Source organism: Symphalangus syndactylus, chromosome 2 (genome assembly GCF_028878055.3).
Source record: "Symphalangus syndactylus isolate Jambi chromosome 2, NHGRI_mSymSyn1-v2.1_pri, whole genome shotgun sequence".
Taxonomy (NCBI): domain Eukaryota; kingdom Metazoa; phylum Chordata; class Mammalia; order Primates; family Hylobatidae; genus Symphalangus; species Symphalangus syndactylus.
Genome location: NC_072424.2, coordinates 103,060,537 through 103,081,579, shown reverse-complemented (window position 1 = coordinate 103,081,579; position 21,043 = coordinate 103,060,537). Strand labels below are relative to the sequence as shown.

The 21,043-nt window shown below is 40.4% G+C and overlaps 1 protein-coding gene across 5 annotated transcripts in view; it reads left to right on the top strand.

Moving 5' to 3' along the window:
* Positions 1-21,043, top strand: part of HDDC2 (HD domain containing 2) — a 78,663-nt gene that overhangs the window by 6,081 nt on the left and 51,539 nt on the right. For 2 of the 5 annotated variants that reach the window (XR_010116594.1, XM_063621165.1), the window contains exon 4: positions 4,165-4,233. Coding sequence is in view for 4 of the 5 variants with exons in the window: in XM_063621165.1 (XP_063477235.1) it covers positions 4,165-4,233 (69 nt within the window). In the remaining variant the exon portion in view is untranslated. Of the gene's footprint in view, positions 1-4,164; positions 4,234-18,865; positions 19,005-19,505; positions 20,225-21,043 lie in introns of those variants that run through there. The other 3 variants (XM_055263296.2, XM_063621152.1, XM_063621157.1) reach the window with 3 other exon arrangements.

Here is a 21,043-nt window from a genome sequence, read left to right as displayed (position 1 = left end):
GGGTAAGTCTGGACATTGTGGACGAGAAATCATATTCTAAAGTACCAGTGAGTCATTGAAGACCTTAAAGTGAAGAGAAGGCAAGGAGAAATGGGGCCCAGAGGAAGAAGACAGACTTCCCTCTGGAAGCACACAGTGAATTTGAGATTCACTCCACAGAGGAGCAAGTCAAAACCTTCTGGAAAACAACCAGTCAGTGTGAACCATCTCCAACAACTGGAAGTGAGGAAGACCTACAACTGTCTCTACAAGAGCTGAGTCCTGGCTGGTGACACCCCATGAACAGGCACAGAGGGGACCTGAGCAATCAGAGAGGATACTGCTGCCTTCCAGGATGCTATATCCTGGCTTTGTTGAAAAACCTTTCTAGCCTCATTAAACCTCCTGACTGCTGCCCACTCCTGCTGATTCACAGGGGAATAAATGTCATAAGCAGAAGGCAATGGGGAAACATCTTAAAGAACCACAAGTTCTTGGACGAGAAACCAAAGGCTTGGAGAGCACTGATGTTCTATTGCCTCTTCCTGCTGCTGGTCAGGATTTGGGAAGAGAGAAGAAAATCAGGGAGGTGAACAATTCTTTATGCAGATGGTGTTTATGAACAAGATTTGGATGTCTGAACCATGCATTAAGATAATTAAATGAGGATTTCTCGGCTCTGAGTGGAATTTGCCTAATGAGAACCAGGAAACCTCATTTGCCCTTGCTGGCTGCATCAGTGAGCCTCTAAACTAAAGTAGGAGGGAGAAAAAATACAGTGGTTCCTCACTATCTATGGGGTATTGGTTCCAGGACCCTCATAGATAACCAAATCTGCAGATGCTCAAGATAAAATGGCGTCATATTTGTATATCACCTGCACATATCCTCCCATATACTTTGTCATCTCTATATTACTTATGATACCTAATACAATGCAAATGCTATGTAAATAGTTGATAACACTGTATTGTTTTTTATTTGTATCATTTTTTTTTTTATCTATTGTTGGTTGAATCCATTAATGCAAAAGCCATAGATATGGAGGACCAACTGTACTTGATAAACCTGGAAGGCTGATTGTTTTGGAGAAAAGTAGGTATTAAGATGAAAGAGAGAATGAGGGCATAGAGGAAACAAATTTAGAAAGGGGCCAAAAGCAATACTTGTAGTCTGGCCTCATTCCTAAACATATTAACATAGACTTGATATTATAATGAAGGTTGATAAATGATGTCTGATAAGGATCACTGTGATCTAGTGAGGTGGAACTTGAAGCTGGAATATAGCAGTGGCAGGTCATATTCCTTTGCAAAGGGAAAACCTTATTGAAACAGAAGGCAGAGTCGTGGTATGCCTGTGTCTGGGAGAGTTAAAGTTGCTAAAGAACTGGGAGATTAAGAGAATGGAACTTTATCACAGAGTAAGCATGACAAGAAGGAGAAAATGAAAAACACAGCAAACATTTATAGAGTGCTTATTATGTGGCAGATTTATAAAGTGCTTATTATGTGTCAATAATAAGCACTTTATATGTGTATTAACTGCTTAATCCCTATGATCCTCTTAGGTAGGTACCATTATTTAACCCCATTGTGTAGATGAGAAACCTGAAGGACAAAGAGGTCAAATGACTTGCTCAGGGTTCCACAGCTAGTATTAATAAATGGCGAGCCGGGTTGAAACCCAGTCTGGATCTGGTCTTCAGTTGACTACTACACTCTTCAGCCTCATCAGTGTCGAATAATACCTTCCAGATACTTGTCACAAAACTGACACAAAATATTTGCTGAAAGCTTCATTAAACTCAGCACTTTAAGCAGATTTTTGACATATTTTGCTAACAGAGGAAGAGGCTAGGGAAGCTGTCACTCTAAATCTATGTCTGAACAACAAGGTGAAACTCAGTATAGAAGTGGAAGTGTCAGGGCTCATCACTTGCCAGGAGGGGAAGGGCTGGCATACTCAGCTGTGTACCCTGGACCTCAGCCATGTTGATTTCAGAGGGTTCAATTAAAAAGGTAGGCATGATTCTGGCATATGCTGCCAAACAAAGAATATTAACTCTCTACAAGGTTTCAAAAATGCAGTTCTGATTGTGTGATAACAAATATCAATCAGCCTAGATTCAGAAAATCATAGTTCAGTTTCAGGAAGAGAGCAACAACATATTTGCTGTTTTGTTTTTTAAAGAATATGGTGATTTTGAACAACAGGAAATCTATTAATAACTTAGTAATTGGATGTGATCACCAAAAAGCCAATTCAGTCTTACACTGCACTTAAAGGAATATAGTATCTAGCATGAGGAAGGTGATGATTCCATTTTCTTCCACCTTGGTCAGATCATACATAAATCACTGTATTCGGTTCTAGGTGTGTCATTTTAAAGAGAATAAAATAGTCTCTTGTCAGAGTAGGACTTTCATATTTGCATTCTAAAGTTGAGATGTTCATATACCTGTATGTATATATGATTTAGTTCATTCTTTTCAACTGGAAGTAATTGGCAAACTTGTGTTTCTGGAATAGTATAGAGAAAAGCAATCTATAAAGACGCAGTTAATTTGTGAAAATATAAAGTATTTTCTCAGGTATTCTTGCTGAAGTTTATGAAAAAGAAACAAGGGAGAATGCATGTACAACATATGCTAAATTTCTTCCTACTAAGGGTAGTGCGATGCTACCACTCTGTAACTGAACAAGCCATTCAAGATGGCAATGTTATTTATAAGAGTGGATTGTTGACATTGGCAAATGTGGTTTGCTCTGGAAGTGGTTGTATTCTGTAACATTTTTTTCCTCCCAGTAATAAATAAATATACACACAAATGTCCAATTTTGTTTTCACTGCTTTCCCGCAACTCACTATTTTATTTTATGTAAGACCTTTATATTGCCAAAAATGGTTTTTATAGCCATATTCCATTCAAAGAGCCTAACCTCTATGGTTAGAAGAACTGAGGCTGATTAAAAGATATGGAATGCAGGTGGTGAAGGAATTTGAAGCCTTTTGAGAGTACGGAGTAATTCAGAAATAAAGGAAGGATACTGGAGTAACTCATAAATAAAGGAGAAGACTGGAGGATAAGGGTAGCTCCTGGGATCTTTGGGACTAGAAAGTACAGAAAGCCTAGAAGTACAGGACACCCTCTACTCTCTTATTTCGTACCTGCTTTTCATTAGGTTTTGGCTAACTCTCACATTTCTCCTTGTGGTGGGGAATATGGCTTCTCTCCTAGCCTCTGCTTGACAAATGCAGATGGCCCCTGAATGGCCTGGTTTGAATTATAAGGTTATCTCTTGGTCCAGACACTGTGGCCACACGTAGTCCAGCCCAGCAGGGTCACTGTCCACCTGTTTGACATTGTGTTTGTGGGTGAGAGAGGAAAGCAGGAGGGATGGGTTAGGTGTGGTAGAACTACAGGGAAAGTTTTCAGCTTGATATAAGAAAATAATTTCTGCCAGTACTGTCTAAAGCCATGTGGGCAGCCTCTTGAGGTACTAGGCTCCCTACCAATGCACACATTTTTGGAAAGGGGATAGAAGTGTTCCATGATGCTATTGAAGGGTTTAGATACTACATGGATTGTTTAGCTAATTGCCGTTTAATATCCCTTTTCAGTGAGTCTGAGCCTACAAAATTCTATCATGTAACTTCCTTTATGTTAATGGCATTAATTCCTCATTTGTGTTGTACTTTACATCTTGCAATAAAAACATATTAACAATAGGAAATGAATATACAGAAAATCTCTTTGAGCTTTGCAATTCAGTATTTCTTTCCCATTCTCTCCACTCAAGTTTGTTTTGAACTCTCGTATGCTTATGATTGAAATGTATGTGGGTATGTTGTGATTTATCAACAGATGTAAAATCCTTGAACACCTCTGATATTTCTGTAATTGTCTCATGACCTCCTTATTGTCCTTTTCTATGTCTGTTGTGGTGTAGACCACAAAATAGGTGCTAAGCGAAGCCCATATGAATGATTACACTTATTTATTTAAGGTATACAACTGCCTGCCTTCCTTACAAGCTATAAATATTGTCCAGTATAGGCCAATTTACTCTGCTGCCCCTGTGAGAGTTGTTTATAAGAATCCAAACCTATTTGTCTTTTGCAGAGTAGTTGTTAACTTTGATAAATGTCAATATAATTAAAGTAATGGTTTGATATTTCAGGAAGCTATGAAGCAGATAACCCAGCTCCTACCAGAGGACCTCAGAAAGGAGCTCTATGAACTTTGGGAAGTAAGTATATATGGTGCTTACTGTTTTTAATTTGTATCTGAATTTATATGGCTCCCTGATGTTGTACTTGACTTAGATGATCTTAACAAGCAGTCCCTAACTTATTACTGTCTGGTTTGTGTCTGTTTCTCACTTCCTAGCTGCTGCAGAAATTTCTCCTGATGGATACAAATTTTGTATCTCTCCAAGTTCCCCATTTCCCTCGCCACCCCAACTCCTGGCACTTGACTCACAGCCCTGGAGTTCTTGCTGCTTTGCCCACACCCACCCATGTCTGGTCCTTGAAAAGAACATGGACTTAGGGATAGTTCAGAGCTGGGATTGAATCCCACCTCTCCACTTTGAGGTTCTGTGACTTCGGCACATTTCCCTCGCTGAGTCTGTTGCTCATCTGTGAGACCCCGGAGGGTCGTTAGGGTTGGATGAGGTCAAGGTGAAGTGCCACAAAGATGCCTGGCATGGAATAGGGCTCCACCAGTGCTCACTCCCTTCCCAGTGCTGCTGACAGCGAAGGGAGGTTAGGCTGGAAGGAAAGGGCAGGTTCAGTTGTTTTTTCCCATTGCTTCCCACTTCTTCTGTTGTCTTTCATTTGCGAAGGGAAAAAACAATTCCCCTTTCCAATTACAGTTTCTCTCTTCCAGCCAGTCCACAATGGCCCTTCCTTGCTTGAGCCCTAAGCCTCCCCTTATTCATGGATAGCCTTCCCTCCCACTCTCACTTTTCACATTTTCTTCAAAGTCCATATTCATCCTCCTCTCTGAGAGCTTGATCTTCCACCTTCCCTTTCTACACACTCAGGCCCCTTCCTGCTTTGCCTCTGCCAAAGCTGGCAGAGTTTCCTGTCTTACTGCCTCATGTGCTGGGTCAGGTTGTCCCTTGTCTTAGGAGTGAGAGGGGAAGTGCCCAGGGTTGAAACCCCGCACATCTCCTTCTCCTAGAAATGCCACGTACTGCTCAGATTCTGTACGGCACTGTCATTTTCTGTCGTTTGGGTTGATGGTGGGATGAAATAGCCATTTTAAGGCATTCAGCTGTGGTGTAGAGACCAGAGCCTTGCAGCCAGAGAGACTGAGTTTGGATTCCAGCTCCTGTTTACACACCCATGTGTGAGTTACTTGACTCTATTTAACCACATTTTCTCCTCTAGAAAATGAGAATCATACAGGTTCCCACACCCTTATCCCCAGTTACGAAATTCAAAAACCTCAGAGGACCAGTTTTTAGGAAATTTGACCTGACCTGAACTCATTAGGCAGCAAATCTTACCTGAAGCAACATGAGGCTATTTAGAGTCCTCATCCATCTCTTTTGGTGTGGAAATAGGTATGCTTTGATGCAAAAATCTTCATCCGGCAACTGAGTGCTGTCCCAGACCTCACTAGAGGCATGACTTAGTGTACACCATATGTACCATATTATTCTTCTAAAATAAGAAAATGCTGAAAGCTGAAAGCTCTGGCCCCAGGGTTTAAGATGAGAGATTGTAGGCCTTTAATACCTATCTCGTTGAATAATCATGAAAATTAAACCTGGCAAAGTATGTGTAGTATCTAGCTTGGAGCCTGGCTCAGACAATACTTGTTACTACTAGGTATAGCAGGGTTTCTTTAGAAAAGTGCGCCTCATCTCAAAGTATATACTTTCAAATGAACTTTCAGAACACTCCTTATATGTTGGGAAATAATGGAGTGGAGTTAGGTTGCATCTCATTCATAAAAGAAGAAACAATAGCACCTCATGTATTGTCGCCTAAGGGGGAAACACTCTAGTATTAATAATTTGAAAAACTTCTAAAATAATTTGTACCTTTGTGCCTAATTATTGTAAACATGGTGGCAGTTATCTATTAAATTATTTTCTTAGCCATCAGTAACTGGCGAAAAACTTTACTGCAAAATTTACTATAGTATCTTCCAAAGATAAATGCTACAAAAGCTATTTAGAACAGCTTTGAATTTGAACAAATATAAAACACAGATAATTAAAACACTTGATAACCCCTAAACAGGTAACAATTTTACTATCTTATAAATGTCATTGGTTGAATTAATGAAGCCTGGTAAAGATTTCTCTCCAAAAGCAAAAGGAGGATTCTTCCTTGCCTCTTTCTAGCTTTTGGTTATTGCAGTCCTTGGCTCGCAGACACATCACTCCAGTCTCTTCCCTGTAGTCACATGGCATTGGCCCTATGTCAGAACCCATGTCCAAATTTCCCTCTATTGAATAAGGTCCACTCTCATCCAGTAAGACCATGTCTTAACTTGATCACTTCTGTCGAGACCCTATTTCCAAATACGGTCACATTCACAGGTCACATTTATAGGTTGTAGGTGGACATAAATTTTTCAACATAGTATTCAACACAGTACAAGTTTCTGTAATAATTTATGCATTTTATACTTCATGTCTAATGTTAGTACATAAGCTTCAGACTTCCAAGGTTCAAATAGTGGCTCCCCTGTTTACTAGCTGTGAGATCTTGAGCAATTTACTTAATCTCTCTGTGCCTTAATTTCCTCATCTGTAAAATGGCAATCATTATAGGGGTGTAGGAATTAAAGTAATTAATATACATAAAGCAATGAGGATACTGCTGGCACATAGTAAGCTCTGTTTTTCTCTGTCTCCAGTCCATGTATCGTGGTTTTTGGTTTAAGAAAGTAGGGTCATTCTGTACTCATTGAGCTTAGAATAGCATTAGTTACATAGAAAATGACAGTTGATCGGTTTTTGAAATGCTAATTACAACTATTTATCACTTTAAAATATTTCTCAGCCCAGAGGATCACATCTATTTGCAGCCATTAACATCCTTGATTATAATTTATCTTTTATCATAGAAGGTGAAATCACGTTTCACCCAGCCAAGAAAAAACATTTTTATTTTATTTTTCTGAAAGTATCACAAAAAGATGTCTACTCTACCACCTGCATTTTGCCTTAAAGAAATGTCCTTTTGAGCCCCAAGGCATGAGGGGAGCCTCTCCCGCATGTGAAATGCCTAGCACACCCCACCGTCCTTGGATTGTTTCTAACCCCAAGTTTTCTCTCCACATTGTCAGAAGTTCAGTCAATTGGAGATAGTTAGGTTAACAAGTACCCTTTTAAAAATGTCTCCCCCCAATTCATTCTTCAAAGTACAGGTGGGGCTTGATGTAGAGCAGCATAAGGACCCCAGGACCCTGGAGGGAGAGTCACTAGGAGGTCGGAGAGTCACTAGGAGGTCGGAGAGGGGAAGATGCAAAAGATAAACTTCCAAGAGATCAGCACTTCACTCAGGACCAACCTTTTCCCCAGGAAGAAGGAAACATTTAATCTTCCTGTTTTTCTTTCCTCTGCCTATTTAGTCCTCCATTTTCAGGACCTAGGATTTGAATCTCCGTCCTGCTTGGACTCCTTGTCCCTCTGTTGCTTTTTGAAACCCCAATCTGAGTCATTTGGTCATGTGTCCTCTCCTGTCCTAGCAGAAGGCTGCGAAACACTGATTCAGAGACTCTGTGCCGTGGGGACTGGGGTGACAGCCGCCCTGGCCACCAGGCTCTGCAGAGCCTCAGGTCTGCCAGCAGCCCATCAGTGGGCCTCAGGTCACCTCCCTGCCTCTCTCCCCCTCCCCTGTCTCTGCCCCACATCAGCTGTTCAGCCCTCTTCACTTCTCCCCTGATTTTATAGCAAGTATTCTTGCCTCTTCCTTCTTTGAGAACATAGACGCTGTCAGATAGGAAGTTTTCCAGCTTTTTAGAAGCCTTGTGAATATGTTCACCGACGCTATTTCGGAATAGTTTTCCCTGAATGCCACATTTCCCTACTTCTCTTCACAACTAAACAGGTGAGGAGTTAGCTGCACTCCCTGACTCTGCTTCCTCACAGCCACCATGCTGTGACTGACAGGCCCACCAGGCACTGCACTTGCTAAGGTCACAGCCGGCCTTCGTGTGGGTGTGGCTGGATCCGGCAACCCTGTGTGCTGCCTGACACTGTGGCGGCATGAGGTGTTGCCACTCCCCTACTGGAAACCTCATCCCTCAGGTCGTGACATCGCCCTCTCCTGGTTTTCTCTGTGCCTTTCTGGCTGTTTCTTTTTTCAAAGGTTCCCCTCCTTCAACCTACATCTTCAGAACCTTTGTCTTCCTCTAGGGGCCATGTCCTTGGCCTTCTTTTCTCTCCACATGCCTCCTGTGCTTCAGCAATCATGTGCTGATTGCTCCGTACATTCTCCTGAAAAACATTCCTTCTAAGTCCCAGACACATAAATCCAGCAGACTCCTGAGCAGTTCCGCCTAATCGTCCACAGGAACCTCAACTCAACAGCCTCATGCCTGTGCCTGTTCTCTTCTGCCATTTTTATTATTTTAAAAGCCTTTTATTGAGAAATAAAATACTCAAAACCATGCAAAAGCCCAAGAGTAGCATAATGAGTTATTAGAAAGATAACTTTCTTCTAACGACAACTCAGGTAAAGATTTAGAACTTTTTCATTCACCCGAGAAGCCCTTCTCTTTGCCCTGATCCAAACACCCTCCCCCAACAAAAGTAACCACTACCCTGATTTTCACAGACATCACTAGAATGTCTTTAAGGTTTAATCACTTAACTATTCATTTCTAGATATTTTAGTTTAATCATGCTCACTTTTTTTTAAAGCTTAGTGTCTTTTAAATCTCCTTTAATCTACAGTCTCCCCCTCCATTTCTTTCTTTTTCTTATAATTTACCTGTTGAATCCAGACCATTTGACCTATAGAGTTTCCCATAGTTTCCCAGTTGCACACTTGTGGTGCAGGTCACATTCCTCTGTTCTCTTATTTTATACAGATTGGCAGCTGGATCCACAGGCTAGATCAGACTCAGGTTGGAACCTTTTGGCAAAACTATGGGGGCATATTGGGTTCTTCTGTCATGCACCACATAATGACTAGTTTTTCTTCATGCTTACATCTCTTAATACTTTGGGGCTTCAGAATGGTAATATTCTAATATTCTATTTTTGTTTTTATTTATTAGCTGAAATAATTTTGTGCTTCACTCTCATCTACTCTGATTACAGTTCATGTAGGAAAAGGGGGATAAATATGCTTCTTCGACAGACAGCAGAAATGACAGGGCATTCCAGCTTCATCTTGAGCATGTTCCACCCTGACCTCCTGTTTTGTTTTTTGTTTGTTTATTTTAAAATAGAAAATGGTATTTCAAGACCACATAATGAGCATTATACCTGGTCATTGCACATATAATACCTTGTGAGTTCATACTGATGTTTTCAATTCAAATTTAGTACTACAGAGTTTTTACTTAACCACTTCTCTATTATGGTGCATATCCTTTTTTCCACAACAGGAATCCTGGCTGTAGAGTACAGAAAGGATGCTAGCATTAGAATGTTTTATAAATACTCATTTGCTTTATCCCTCTTTACACATGAACCAGTCTCAGAATGACAGTTGTATACACCACCATCATTAATTCTGATTACTGAAAACAATTTTAAAAATGGTTTTGCCTATACTATCCCTGAGTCATCCTATTTTTTTAAATAGTTGGACTATATCTACATTGTTAAAACATTTCACCATTACACACTATAACCTTTTCCTTTTTAACTGCATTTAGTTTTACTTCTACAAGTAACCATATAGTTATGTTCATCACCAGTCCTTATGGCAATTTCTCAAGAGTTTTGTTTTTCTGAGACTTGTTGCCTAGTAGATTCCTCATGAAAGGCTCACGGAACAGTATTCCTTCTTCTTGCATGTTATTAATAGTTTCTCTGTGTTCTTTATACTTGAAAGTCAGTTTCACTGCATGTAAAATCCTTACTCCCAGTTTCTTTTCTTGAATATCTTAAATCAGATTATTTATATCAAAATAGAAGTAACAGATTGAAGATTTAAGGTCCCGGGATCCTTATACTGCTCTACATCAAGCCGCAACTGTATTTTGAGGGACAGATAGGCAGAGACATTTTAAAAAGGTACTTGTTAAGCCAACTGTATGTCTAGTTGACTGAACTTCTGACAATATGGAGAAGCTGTCAAAGTCTGATCATAATTTTATTTTCCTTAAATGCCAGATACTCTTTTTATATAGGTGTCCAAAGGATTTTTTTTTCTTTTAAGTCTGGTAATTTTATTGGAATGTATCTTCATGTTGCTCATTCTGGGTTAATATCCCTAGGTATTTAGCATGCATTTTCAATATATACTTTGAAATTTTTTTAAAAAATTTAATTTTAAGGTTTTCTTGAGGTATAGTTTTCCTTTTGCTTTGCTTTTCTTTTTGCTGGGACTCTCCTGTATCTGTGTGTTGGTTCTTCTTTGCCTGTCTTCACTATTTATCACCTTATCTCAAACCCTTTATATCATCTTCCTTTCTGTTCAACTTTTAAACTTATCCTCCTTTTCCATTTCTATTTCTCTTAAGGCATTATTTATCATATTTAATTACCCTTGTGTTCCTTATTGCTTAGTTTCTGAAACAACCTTTTATGTTACATTTCGCTGTTTTTATGTTGTTGTTCTATGTCTTGTATCATTTTCTTTTCTTTTCTTTTTTTTTAATACTTTAAGTACTGGGATACATGTGCAGAACGTGCAGGTTTGTTACCTAGGTATACATGTGGCATGGTGGTTTCCTGCACCCATCAAGCTGTCATCTACATTAGGTATTTCTCCTAATGCTAACCCTCCCCTTGCCCCCCACCCCCCGACAGGCCCCAGTGTGTGATGTTCCACTCCCTGTGCCATATGTTCTCATTGTTCCACTCCCACTTATGAGTGAGAACATATGGTGGTTGGTTTTCTGTTCCTGTGTTAGTTTGCTGAGAATGACAGTTTCCAGCTTCATCCGTGTCCCTGCAAAGGACATGAACTCATTCTTTTTTATGCGTTCATAGTATTCCATGGTGTATATGTACCACATTTTCTTTTTCCAGTCTAACATTGATGGGCATTTGGGTTGGTTTCAAGTCTTTGCTATTGTGAATGGTGCCCCATTAAACATACATGTGCATGTGTCTTTATAGTAGAATGATTTATAATCCTTTGGGTGTATACCCAGTGATGGGATGGCTGGGTCAAATGGTATTTCTAGTTCTAGATCCATGAGGAATCGCCACATTGTCTTCCACAGTGGTTGAACTAATTTACACTCCCACCAACAGTGTAGAAGCATTCCTATTTCTCCACATCCTCTCCAGCATCTTTTGTTTCCTGACTTTTTAATGATTGCCATTCTAACTGGCATGAGATGGTATCTCATTGTGGTTTTGATTTGCATTTCTCTAATGACCAGTGATGATGAGCTTTTTTTCATATGTTTGTTGGTCACATAAATGTCGTCTTTTGAAAAGTGTCTGTTCATATCCTTTGCCCACTTTTTGATGGAGTTGTTTGTTTTTTTCTTGTAAATTTGTTTAAGTTCCTGGTAGATTCTGGATATTACCCCTTTGTCAGATGGATAGATTGCAGAAGTTTTCTCCCATTCTGTAGGTTGCCTGTTCACTCTGATGATAGTTTCTTTTAGTTTCTTTTGCTGTACAGAAGCTCTTTAGTTTAATTAGATCCCATTTATCAATTTTGGCTTTTGTTGCAATTGCTTTTGGTGTTTCAGTCATGAAGTCTTTGCCTATGCCTATGTCCTGAATGGTATTGCCTAGGTTTTCTTCTAGGGTTTTTATGGTTTTAGGTCTTACATTTAAATCTTTAATCCATCTTGAGTTAATTTTTGTATAAGGTGTAAGGAAAGGGTCTGGTTTCAGTTTTCTGCATATGACTAGCCAGTTTTCCCATTTATTAAATAGGGAATCCTTTCCCCATTGCTTGTTTTTGTCAGGTTTGTCAAAGATCAGATGGTTGTAAGTGTGTGTGTTGTTATTTCTGAGGCCTCTGTTCTCTTCCATTGGTCTATATATCTGTTTTGGTACCAGTACCATGCTGTTTTGGTTACCATATAATTGTAGTGTAGTTTGAAGTCAGGTAGTATGATGCTTCCAGTTTTGTTCTGTTTAGGATTGTGTTGGCTATGTGGGCTCTTTTTTGGTTCCATATGAAATTTAAAGTAGTTTTTTCCTAATTCTGTGGAGAAAGTCAATGGTAGCTTAATAGAAATAGCATTGAATATATAAATTACTTTGGGCAGTTTGGCCATTTTCACGATATTGATTCTTCCTATCCATGAGCATGGAATGTTTTTCCATTTGTTTGTGTCCTCTTATTTCCTTGAGCAGTGGTTTGTAGTTCTCTTTGAAGAGGTCCTTCACATTCCTTGTAAATTGTATTCCTAGGTATTTTATTCTCTTTCTAGCAGTTGTGAATGAGAGTTTGCTCATGATTTGGCTTTCTGTTTGTCTATTATTGGTATATAGGAATGCTTGTGATTTTTACACATTGATTTTGTATCCTGAGACTTTGCTGAAGTTGCTTATCACCTTAAGGAGTTTTGGGGCTGAGACAATGGGGTTTTCTAAATATACTATCATGACATCTGCAAACAGAGGTAATTTGACTTCCTCTCTTCCTATTTGAATACTCTTTATTTCTTTCTCTTGCCTGATTGCCCTGGCCAGAACTTCCAATAATATGTTGAATAGGAGTGGTGAGAGAGGGCATCCTTGTCTTGTGCCGGTTTTTCAAAGGGAATGATTCCAGCTTTTGCCCATTCAGTATGATACTGGCTGTGGGTTTGTCATAAATGGCTCTTATTATTTTGAGATATGTTCTATCAGTACCTAGTTTATTGAGAGTCTTTAGCATGAAGAGGTGTTGAATTTTATCAAAGGCCTTTTCTGTATCTGTTGAGGTAATCATGTGATTTTTGTCATTGGTTCTGTTTATGTGATGGATTATGTTTATTGATTTGCGTATGTTGAACCAGCCTTGCATCCCAAAGATGAAGCCTATATTTAGGATAGTTAGCTCTTCTTGTTGCATTCATCCCTTTACCATTATGTAATGCCCTTCTTTGTCTTTTTTTTACATTTGTTAGTTTAAAGTCTGTTTCATCAGAGACTAGGATTGCAACCCTGTTTTTCTTGCTTTCCATTTGCTTGGTAAATCTTCCTCCATCCCTTTATTTTGAGCCTATGTGTGTCTTTGCACATAATATGGGTCTCTTGAATACAGCACACTAATGGGTCTTGACTCTTTATACAATTTGCCAGTCTGTGCCTCTTAATTGGGGCATTTAGCCCATTTACATTTAAGGTTAGTATTGTTATGTGTGAATTTGATCCTGTCATTATGATGCTAGCTGGTCATTTTGCCCATTAGTTGATGCAGTTTCTTTATAGTGTCGATGGTCTTTGCATTTTGGTTTGTTTTCACAGTGGCTGGTATTGGTTTTTCTTTCCATGTTTAGTGCTTCCTTCAGGAGCTCTTATAAGGCAGGCCTGGTGGTGACAGAATCCCTCAGCATTTGCTTCTATGTAAAGGATTTTATTTCTCCTTCACTTATGAAGCTTAGTTTGGCTGGTTATGAAATTCTGAGTTGAAAATCTTTTCTTTTTCCTTTTTTTTTTTTGAGATGGAGTCTCGCTGTTATTGGCCCTGGCTGGAGTGCAATGGCACAATCTCGGCTGACTGCAACCTCCGCCTCCCGGGTTCCAGCAATTCTCCTGCCTTAACCTCCTGAGTAGCTGAGATTATAGGCGCCCGCCACCATGCCTGCCTGATTTTTGTATTTTTAGTAGAGACAGGGTTTCACCGTGTTGGCCAGGCTGGTCTCGAACTCCTGACCTCAGATGATCTGCCCGCCTGGGCCTCCCAAAGTGCTAGGATTACAGGCATGAGCCACCGTGCCTGGCCGTTTTTTAAAGAATGTTGAGTATTGGCCCCCACTCTCTTCTGGCTTGTAGGATTTCTGTAGAGAGATCTGCTGTTAGTCTGATGGGCTGCCCTTTGTGGGTAACCCGACCTTTCTCTCTGGTTGCCCTTAACATTTTTTCCTCCATTTCAACCTTGGTGAATCTGCTGATTATGTCTCTTGGGGTTGCTCTTCTTGAGGAGTATTTTTGTGGTGTTCTCTGTATTTCCTGAATTTGAATGTTGGCCTATCTTGCTAGGTTGGGGAAGTTCTCCTGGATAATATCCTGAAGTGTGTTTACCAACTTGGTTCCATTCTCCCCATCACTTTTTGGTACACCAATCAAACATTTGGTCTTTTCACATAGTCCCATATTTCTTGGAGGCTTTGTTCATTCTTTTTCGTTCTTTTTTCTCTAATCTTGTCTTCACGTTCTATTTCATTAAATTGATCTTCAATCTCTGATATGCTTTCTTCCCCTTGATTGATTTGGCTATTGATACTTGTGTATGCTTCATGAAGTTCTCATGCTGTGTTTTTCAACTCCATCAGGTCATTTTTGCTCTTTTCTAAACTGTTTATTCTAGTTAGCAATTCCTCTAACCTTTTATCAAGATTCTTAGCTTCCTTGCATTGGGTTAGAACATGCTCCTTTAGCTCAGAGGAGTTTGTTGTTACCCACCTTCTGAATCCTACTTCTGTCAATTTGTCAAACTCATTCTCCCTCCAGTTTTGTTCCCTTGCTGGTGAGGAATTGTGATCCTTCGTAGGAGAAGGGGCATTCTGGTTTTTTGAATTTTCAGCCTTTTTGCGCTGTTTTTTCCTCATCTTTGTGGATTTATCTACCTTTGGTCTTTGCTGTTGGTGACCTTTGGATGGAATGTTTGTGTGGTTGTCCTTTCTGTTGATGTTGATGCTATTGCTTTCTGTTTCTTAGTTTTCCTTCTAACAGTCAGGCCCCTCTTCTGCAGTTCTGCTGGAATTTGCTGGGGCTCCACTCCAGACCCTGTTTGCCTGAATATCACCAGCAGAGGCTGCAGAACAGCAAAGATTGCTGCCTGTTCCTTCCTCTAGAAGCTTCGTCCCAGAGGGGCACCCCCTAGATGCTGGCCAGAGCTCTCCTGTATGAGGTGTCTGTCGACCCCCGCTGGGAGGTGTCTCCCAGTCAGGAAGCATGGAGGTCAGGGACCCACTTGAGGAGAGAGTCTGTCCCTTAGCAGAGCTTGAGCACTGTGGTAGGAGATCTGCTGCTGTCTTCAGAGCCAGCAGGCAGGACATTTAAGTCTGCTGAAGCTGCACCCACAGCCGCCCCTTCCCCCAGGTGCTCTGTCCCAAGGAGATGGGAGTTTTATCTATAAGCCCCTGACTAGGGCTACAGCCTTTCTTTCAGAGATGCTGTGCCCAGAGAGGAGGAATTTGGGAGGTAGTCTTGCTACAGCAGCTTTGCAGCGATGTAGTGGGCTCCACCCAGTTGGAACTTCCAGCAGCTTTGTTTACACTCAAGCCTCAGAAATGGTGGACGCCCCTCCCCCTACCAAGCTCCAGTGTCCCAGGTTGACTTCACACTGCGGTGCTGGCAGCGAGAATTTCAAGCCAGTGGATCTTAGCTTGCTGGGCTCTGTGGAGGTGGGATCCACTGATCAAGACCACTTGGCTCCCTGGCTTCAGCACCCTTTCTGGAGGAGTGAACAGTTGTTTCTTGCTGGCATTCCAGGTGCCACTGGGGTACGAAAAAAAAAACTCCTGTAGCTAGCTCAGTGTCTGCCCAAATGGCTGCCCAGTTTTGTGCTTGAAACCCAGGGCCCTTGTGGTGTAGGCACCCGAGGGAATCCCCTGGACTGTGGGTTGCAAAGACTGTGGGAAAAGCACAGTATCTGGGCTGGAATGCACCCTTCCTCACAGCACAGTCCCTCATGGCTTCCATTGGCTAGGGGAGGGAGTTCCCTGACCCCTTGTGCTTCCTGGGTGAGGCAATGCCTCATCCTGCTTCGGCTCGCCCTCCGTGGGCTATACCCACTGTCTAACCAGTCCCAGTGAGGTGAACCGGGTACCCCAGTTGGAAATGCAGAAATCACCCACCTTCTGCCTTGGTCTTGCTGGGAGCTGCAGACCAGAGCTGTTCCTATTCGGCCATCTTGCCCGGGAATCTCATCTTGTATCATTTTCTTAATGTCTTTTGTCTCTTTTTGAAATATAGATTCAAGTTCTCTTTTTAAAATGTAATTATCTTTTTGATATGTCTTTTTGACACAAATTGCCTGTGAGATGTTATTTTGCTTTTTATTCTTTTTATCTTATGAGATAGCTGTATAGGATCTGACCTTTGTGCTTTTCTGTTGCTTATTTTGATTGGCAATTAGTTTTACTGAACTTTGAAAGGAAATTTGTTTCAAATTGCTCTTTTTCTTTGTTTTTTTTTAATTTTTATTTATTTTTAAATTGACAAAAATTGTTTATGGCTAACAACATGACATTTTGAAATATATAAATGTTGTGGAATGGCTAATCCAGCTAATTAACATATGCATTACCTCACATATTATATTTTGTGGTGAGAACAAGTTGCATTTTTAACTTCACAGAGCTGCTTCTGCTTTTGTTGTTGTTGTTGTTGTGTTTTTTTAAACGTAGCATTAAAAAAAATATGGTGGCTTGCTTTTAGAGATGTCCTCCTGGCTTCGTTCCCCTTCCCCATTTTTATCTGGGTCTTTTCTTCATCTGTGTTATCTGTATCCCACTCAATTTTGATTTTCTTCCTAGCAGTTTCTCCTCATGTCGGCCCTCTCCTGGAAAGGAGCCCCAGCAGGTCAGATTGGAAAATTCAGTAGGGCTGGGCTGTCTTTGATGTAAGCTCCTTGTGCTCATCCACTATTGGAGTGGGCAAGATCCCTCCCAGTGTCAATTACCATTCTTAAAATGTGAAATTTCTAGAGAATACCTGTTGGCCCTTTTGAGATTCTCCTATTCTTAGGTCCATCAGACATTAATCCTCTCTTACTCCCATGCTGATGGCATGCAGGACTTATGGCTGGAGGTGGTTTGTCTCTACTTGCACGTATTTGGACTTGATGGGAATGTCATGTCTCCCAGTTTTTGTTTGGGTTTTGCTGTTTCTTTGCTGTGTCAGGTTTTGTCTGTTTCTTCTCTTTTGCTCACTATTTATCATGAACCTAGTTACTCAAACCAGAAAGTAGGCAGTCATTTTCAGTTTTCCTTCTCATTTACTTTTATATTTTACTTCACTTTTTTATCCTTAATATTTCTTAAATCCTACCACTTCTTTCCATTTTCACTGCTACTGTCTTAGACCAGATTTCTATAACATCTCTGCTAGTGCTACAAAGTCTTAGAATCTGATTTCTCTGCTTCCAATCTAGATATTATCCACCTGTAGTTAGAGGGACCTTTCTGAAATGCAAATCTGAACCTAACTCTTCCTGACATTGAGAGCTACTTGCAATAATTTCTCCAAATGCCATGCATTCTTCTTACCCCTAGAGTTCTGTCTGTAGTAGTATTTTGTGTGCTTTGCCTTTTTATTGGAGAATGCCTATATCATTTTTTTTGAGGGAAAATTTCAATAATTTATATTTCTTTTAAGAGAAATCTGTAAGTTCATGAGAATTTGTAATAAGCTGTATTTCCTAATGGTCTTTAAATATTTTTCTCACTTTCAACAGAAAAAAATTTCTAGACTTCTATGCTTGGAGTATTCCATTTCCTTTTGTGAAATCATGAACTTGAATTTATTAAACATAAATATATAACTGTGAATGTGAATAAACAAATAAAATGAAATTATTTTTAAGTGCCTTTGAGATAAAGCAAAGTGTATTTGGTTCCATATTTAAATGATTCTCCCGTACAGTTCTCAGCTTTATCAAATCCAAGTAGCTGCCTTTATAAGAATAAGCATGTAATAAAAACTAAGAAACCTTTAATTGATTCATATCACATCACCCTGCCAAGAAACCATGACAGGTTTATTATCTGAACACATCTGGGGTAGAATTACAAACAAGAACTTGGCAGAGAAACCAGTTGGGAGCACTTTGGTCTTAATAGAAGAATGAATCTATATAGTATTAATTGGGACTTGTGATTGGGTGGTATGCATCATTCTATAAGAAGCAGACCTCCTGGAGCTTCTTGTTCGAAGTCTGCACTGCAGAGCAGGGGACCAGTGGGAAGGGAAAGGTAAAAAAACTGTTCCCCCACCACATTCACCACCTCCCACCTGTAACACATGCACACACCAGTGCATGTAAAATCCTCAGATCTTGGCTGTATCCTCAATAGTCTTAACCCAGAGGGACTTAATTAAATCTACTCTATGTGGAAAGTAAGCACAGAGATTCCCAGGTAAAGTGGTAACCAAAAGTAAATGATAAAGCTAGAAATTCACTTACAAATGACAAGGAAACCTGACATGAAATGGAGAGAGAAATACAAGTTTGAGAGGCATAAGATGAAATATCAGCTTGAAGTTAAAAATATCTAAACTACCTAGGTAAAGAACAATGATCTTAAAATGAAGACAGGGTATTAAACAGGAAGAAAAGATCTTGAAAGTACCTAAGATGAACATATGAGAAATCCATGGCTTCGAGTAGAATACTTAGAATGGAGAGCACATCTTTCTTGTATAGAGTCCTGGTGTTAGGCTGTGAAATTACAGGAGAAGCATCTCTGAAGGGTTTCTAAACAGTAGAGAAATGGGGCCGATACAAAATGTACTTGTAGCCGTCACTTTGGTTTCAGGTACCAGAGTCAGAATTTTCCCGGGATACCCTATTATGCAGCGCTAATCATGCTGCTTTAATTGTCCCTTTACTTAGGAGTACGAGACCCAATCTAGTGCAGAAGCCAAATTTGTGAAGCAGCTAGACCAATGTGAGATGATTCTTCAAGCATCTGAATATGAAGACCTTGAACACAAACCTGGGAGACTGCAAGACTTCTATGATTCCACGGCAGGTAGTCAACACCATTTTTAACAAGAGTCCGTTTTAGTTTGGCTTACTCAGTGTAGTGACAAATGTTAACATTAGGGAAACCCACTGTTGGTACCCTCATCTGACCCATTCATGTGGAGCATCTAAAAAGAAAGGGAAGGAAACATTCGGGTAAGAGGCTGAGGATAGGAAGTAAATGGAATAGAGTTTAATGTGGAATGATCAGTAAGCAGCAACAGACACAGGCAAGAAAAGACTGTGAGAGAAGAGATGTTGGGTTGAACAGTCCCCCGTGCGAGCCGTCATGGACCTACGATAGCTTAGAGCTTGGTTGCTACCAAAGCAGCAATCTAGGGAGGTCTGAGGAGCAGGGATGACAGCACACATCAGCCAATTGAAGTGTAGAGGTGTTTACAAGAGAGACACCTGCATCCTTGTTTACATCCTGAGCTGGCCTAGCCCCTCTGATCTTCCTCCTTGTCTTTTCATATATAGGTGCTTCATTCTCCTTACTTAATTGCAGGTTTGGAATGGGCAGAGATTGTCTTCAGCTTACTGGGCTCTCACACCTGAGTTTTCCCATAGTTCCTGGTAGAGGCACTCAGGAGCCTGGTGAAGTTTCCCCTAGCTCTGCCTAACTGATGATTCCTTGCCTGAGTCTCATCCTTATTCTCAGTTGCACCTGGGGTGACACCGCGGAAGTGCCAAGTGGTCCCCTTCGGCCCCTTCCCAGGACCTGGAATCTCCTTCTGCTTTGGAGTGAAGTGTGGGTCAGATCACAGACTAGAGCCCCCAGTGAACCCTGGGATCAAGCTGGGGAAATGAGTATACTCTCTTGTCAATATGGGAACAGATTTTTCCCTGTTCTTTTGCTTTGCAGGAAAATTCAATCACCCTGAGATAGTCCAGCTTGTTTCTGAACTTGAGGCAGAAAGAAACGCTAACATAGCTGCAGCTGCCAGTGAGCCACACTCCTGAGACACTCTCTAAATTGCTGCACTCCTGTAACAAACATTAGTTTTCCATTTCATTGTATTGTGTTTTGCCATTGTTGGTCTGTTGATTTCCCTAGACGTGAGTCTGTTTGTTTTCAATTGTCTGGACTTCAGCAAGAAATGTGATATAACTTGGGCACTAAAAGAAGCCACAGAACAGGAAGCGGTCATGAAAGTGCCATGGATGAAGACTGGAGGGGGCAGTGCCTGTTTATGAACTAACTAAATAAATATTAAACATTTAAAACTTTGGAGTATTTATTGGAGATTTAAAATCATCTTATTCTGACAATTACCGATATCCCCAAAGGCCAGATTCATTGAACAACAGAAAATTTCATTATGATTGCTTTTAAGAACAGATTCTTCCGCTGATTTAGTGATAAGAATCCAGAAAAGAACATGTACTAGTAATGTATTCTCTCCCCAGGTGAAATTGCTGCCTTATTCAGATTCACTCTCTTGAGCCAGATTTTGAATTTCACTGCAGACTGCTTCAGACTCCTAAGCATAGGGTTGTAAACCTACTAATAGGCTCTGCCCTCTTCCCAATACTTTTTGTCATTTAGAGATATAAACTGGGGCATATAAAAATGCAGCTTGTATTCTCTGTATATTTTTCCCTGTCTGGCTTATAAATCTTGAGACCTTTATTGTAAGAGCATGTATCATCAGGTGAGAAATATAAATAGGAACTGGGGTCATTGAGCCTTAGGTAGGGAATATATCAACCCGATTTCTTCCTCTCTTCTCCCTTTTATAGGATAAATAATCCACCCTGTCTGCCTTTACATTGAATAGTGCAAAAAGGAATACGATTTCTGCAAACCTGCCCAATATTTAGGTGTGGAGCAATGATGCTTGTCCCTTTAATTCAAATGTCACTTTCCATTTGAAGGCCTTTGAGGCTGGCATGGTGAAAATTCTAGGCAGCGTTTCTTTGGAAACTCTTTGCAGTATCCATGGATACCCAATCTGCAGGAAGCAAGGTGCATGATCTTTTCAGAAGCAACACACATACGTATGTGTAGTTGCTCTGTATCAAAAAGAAGAAAGAGGGTAAAAG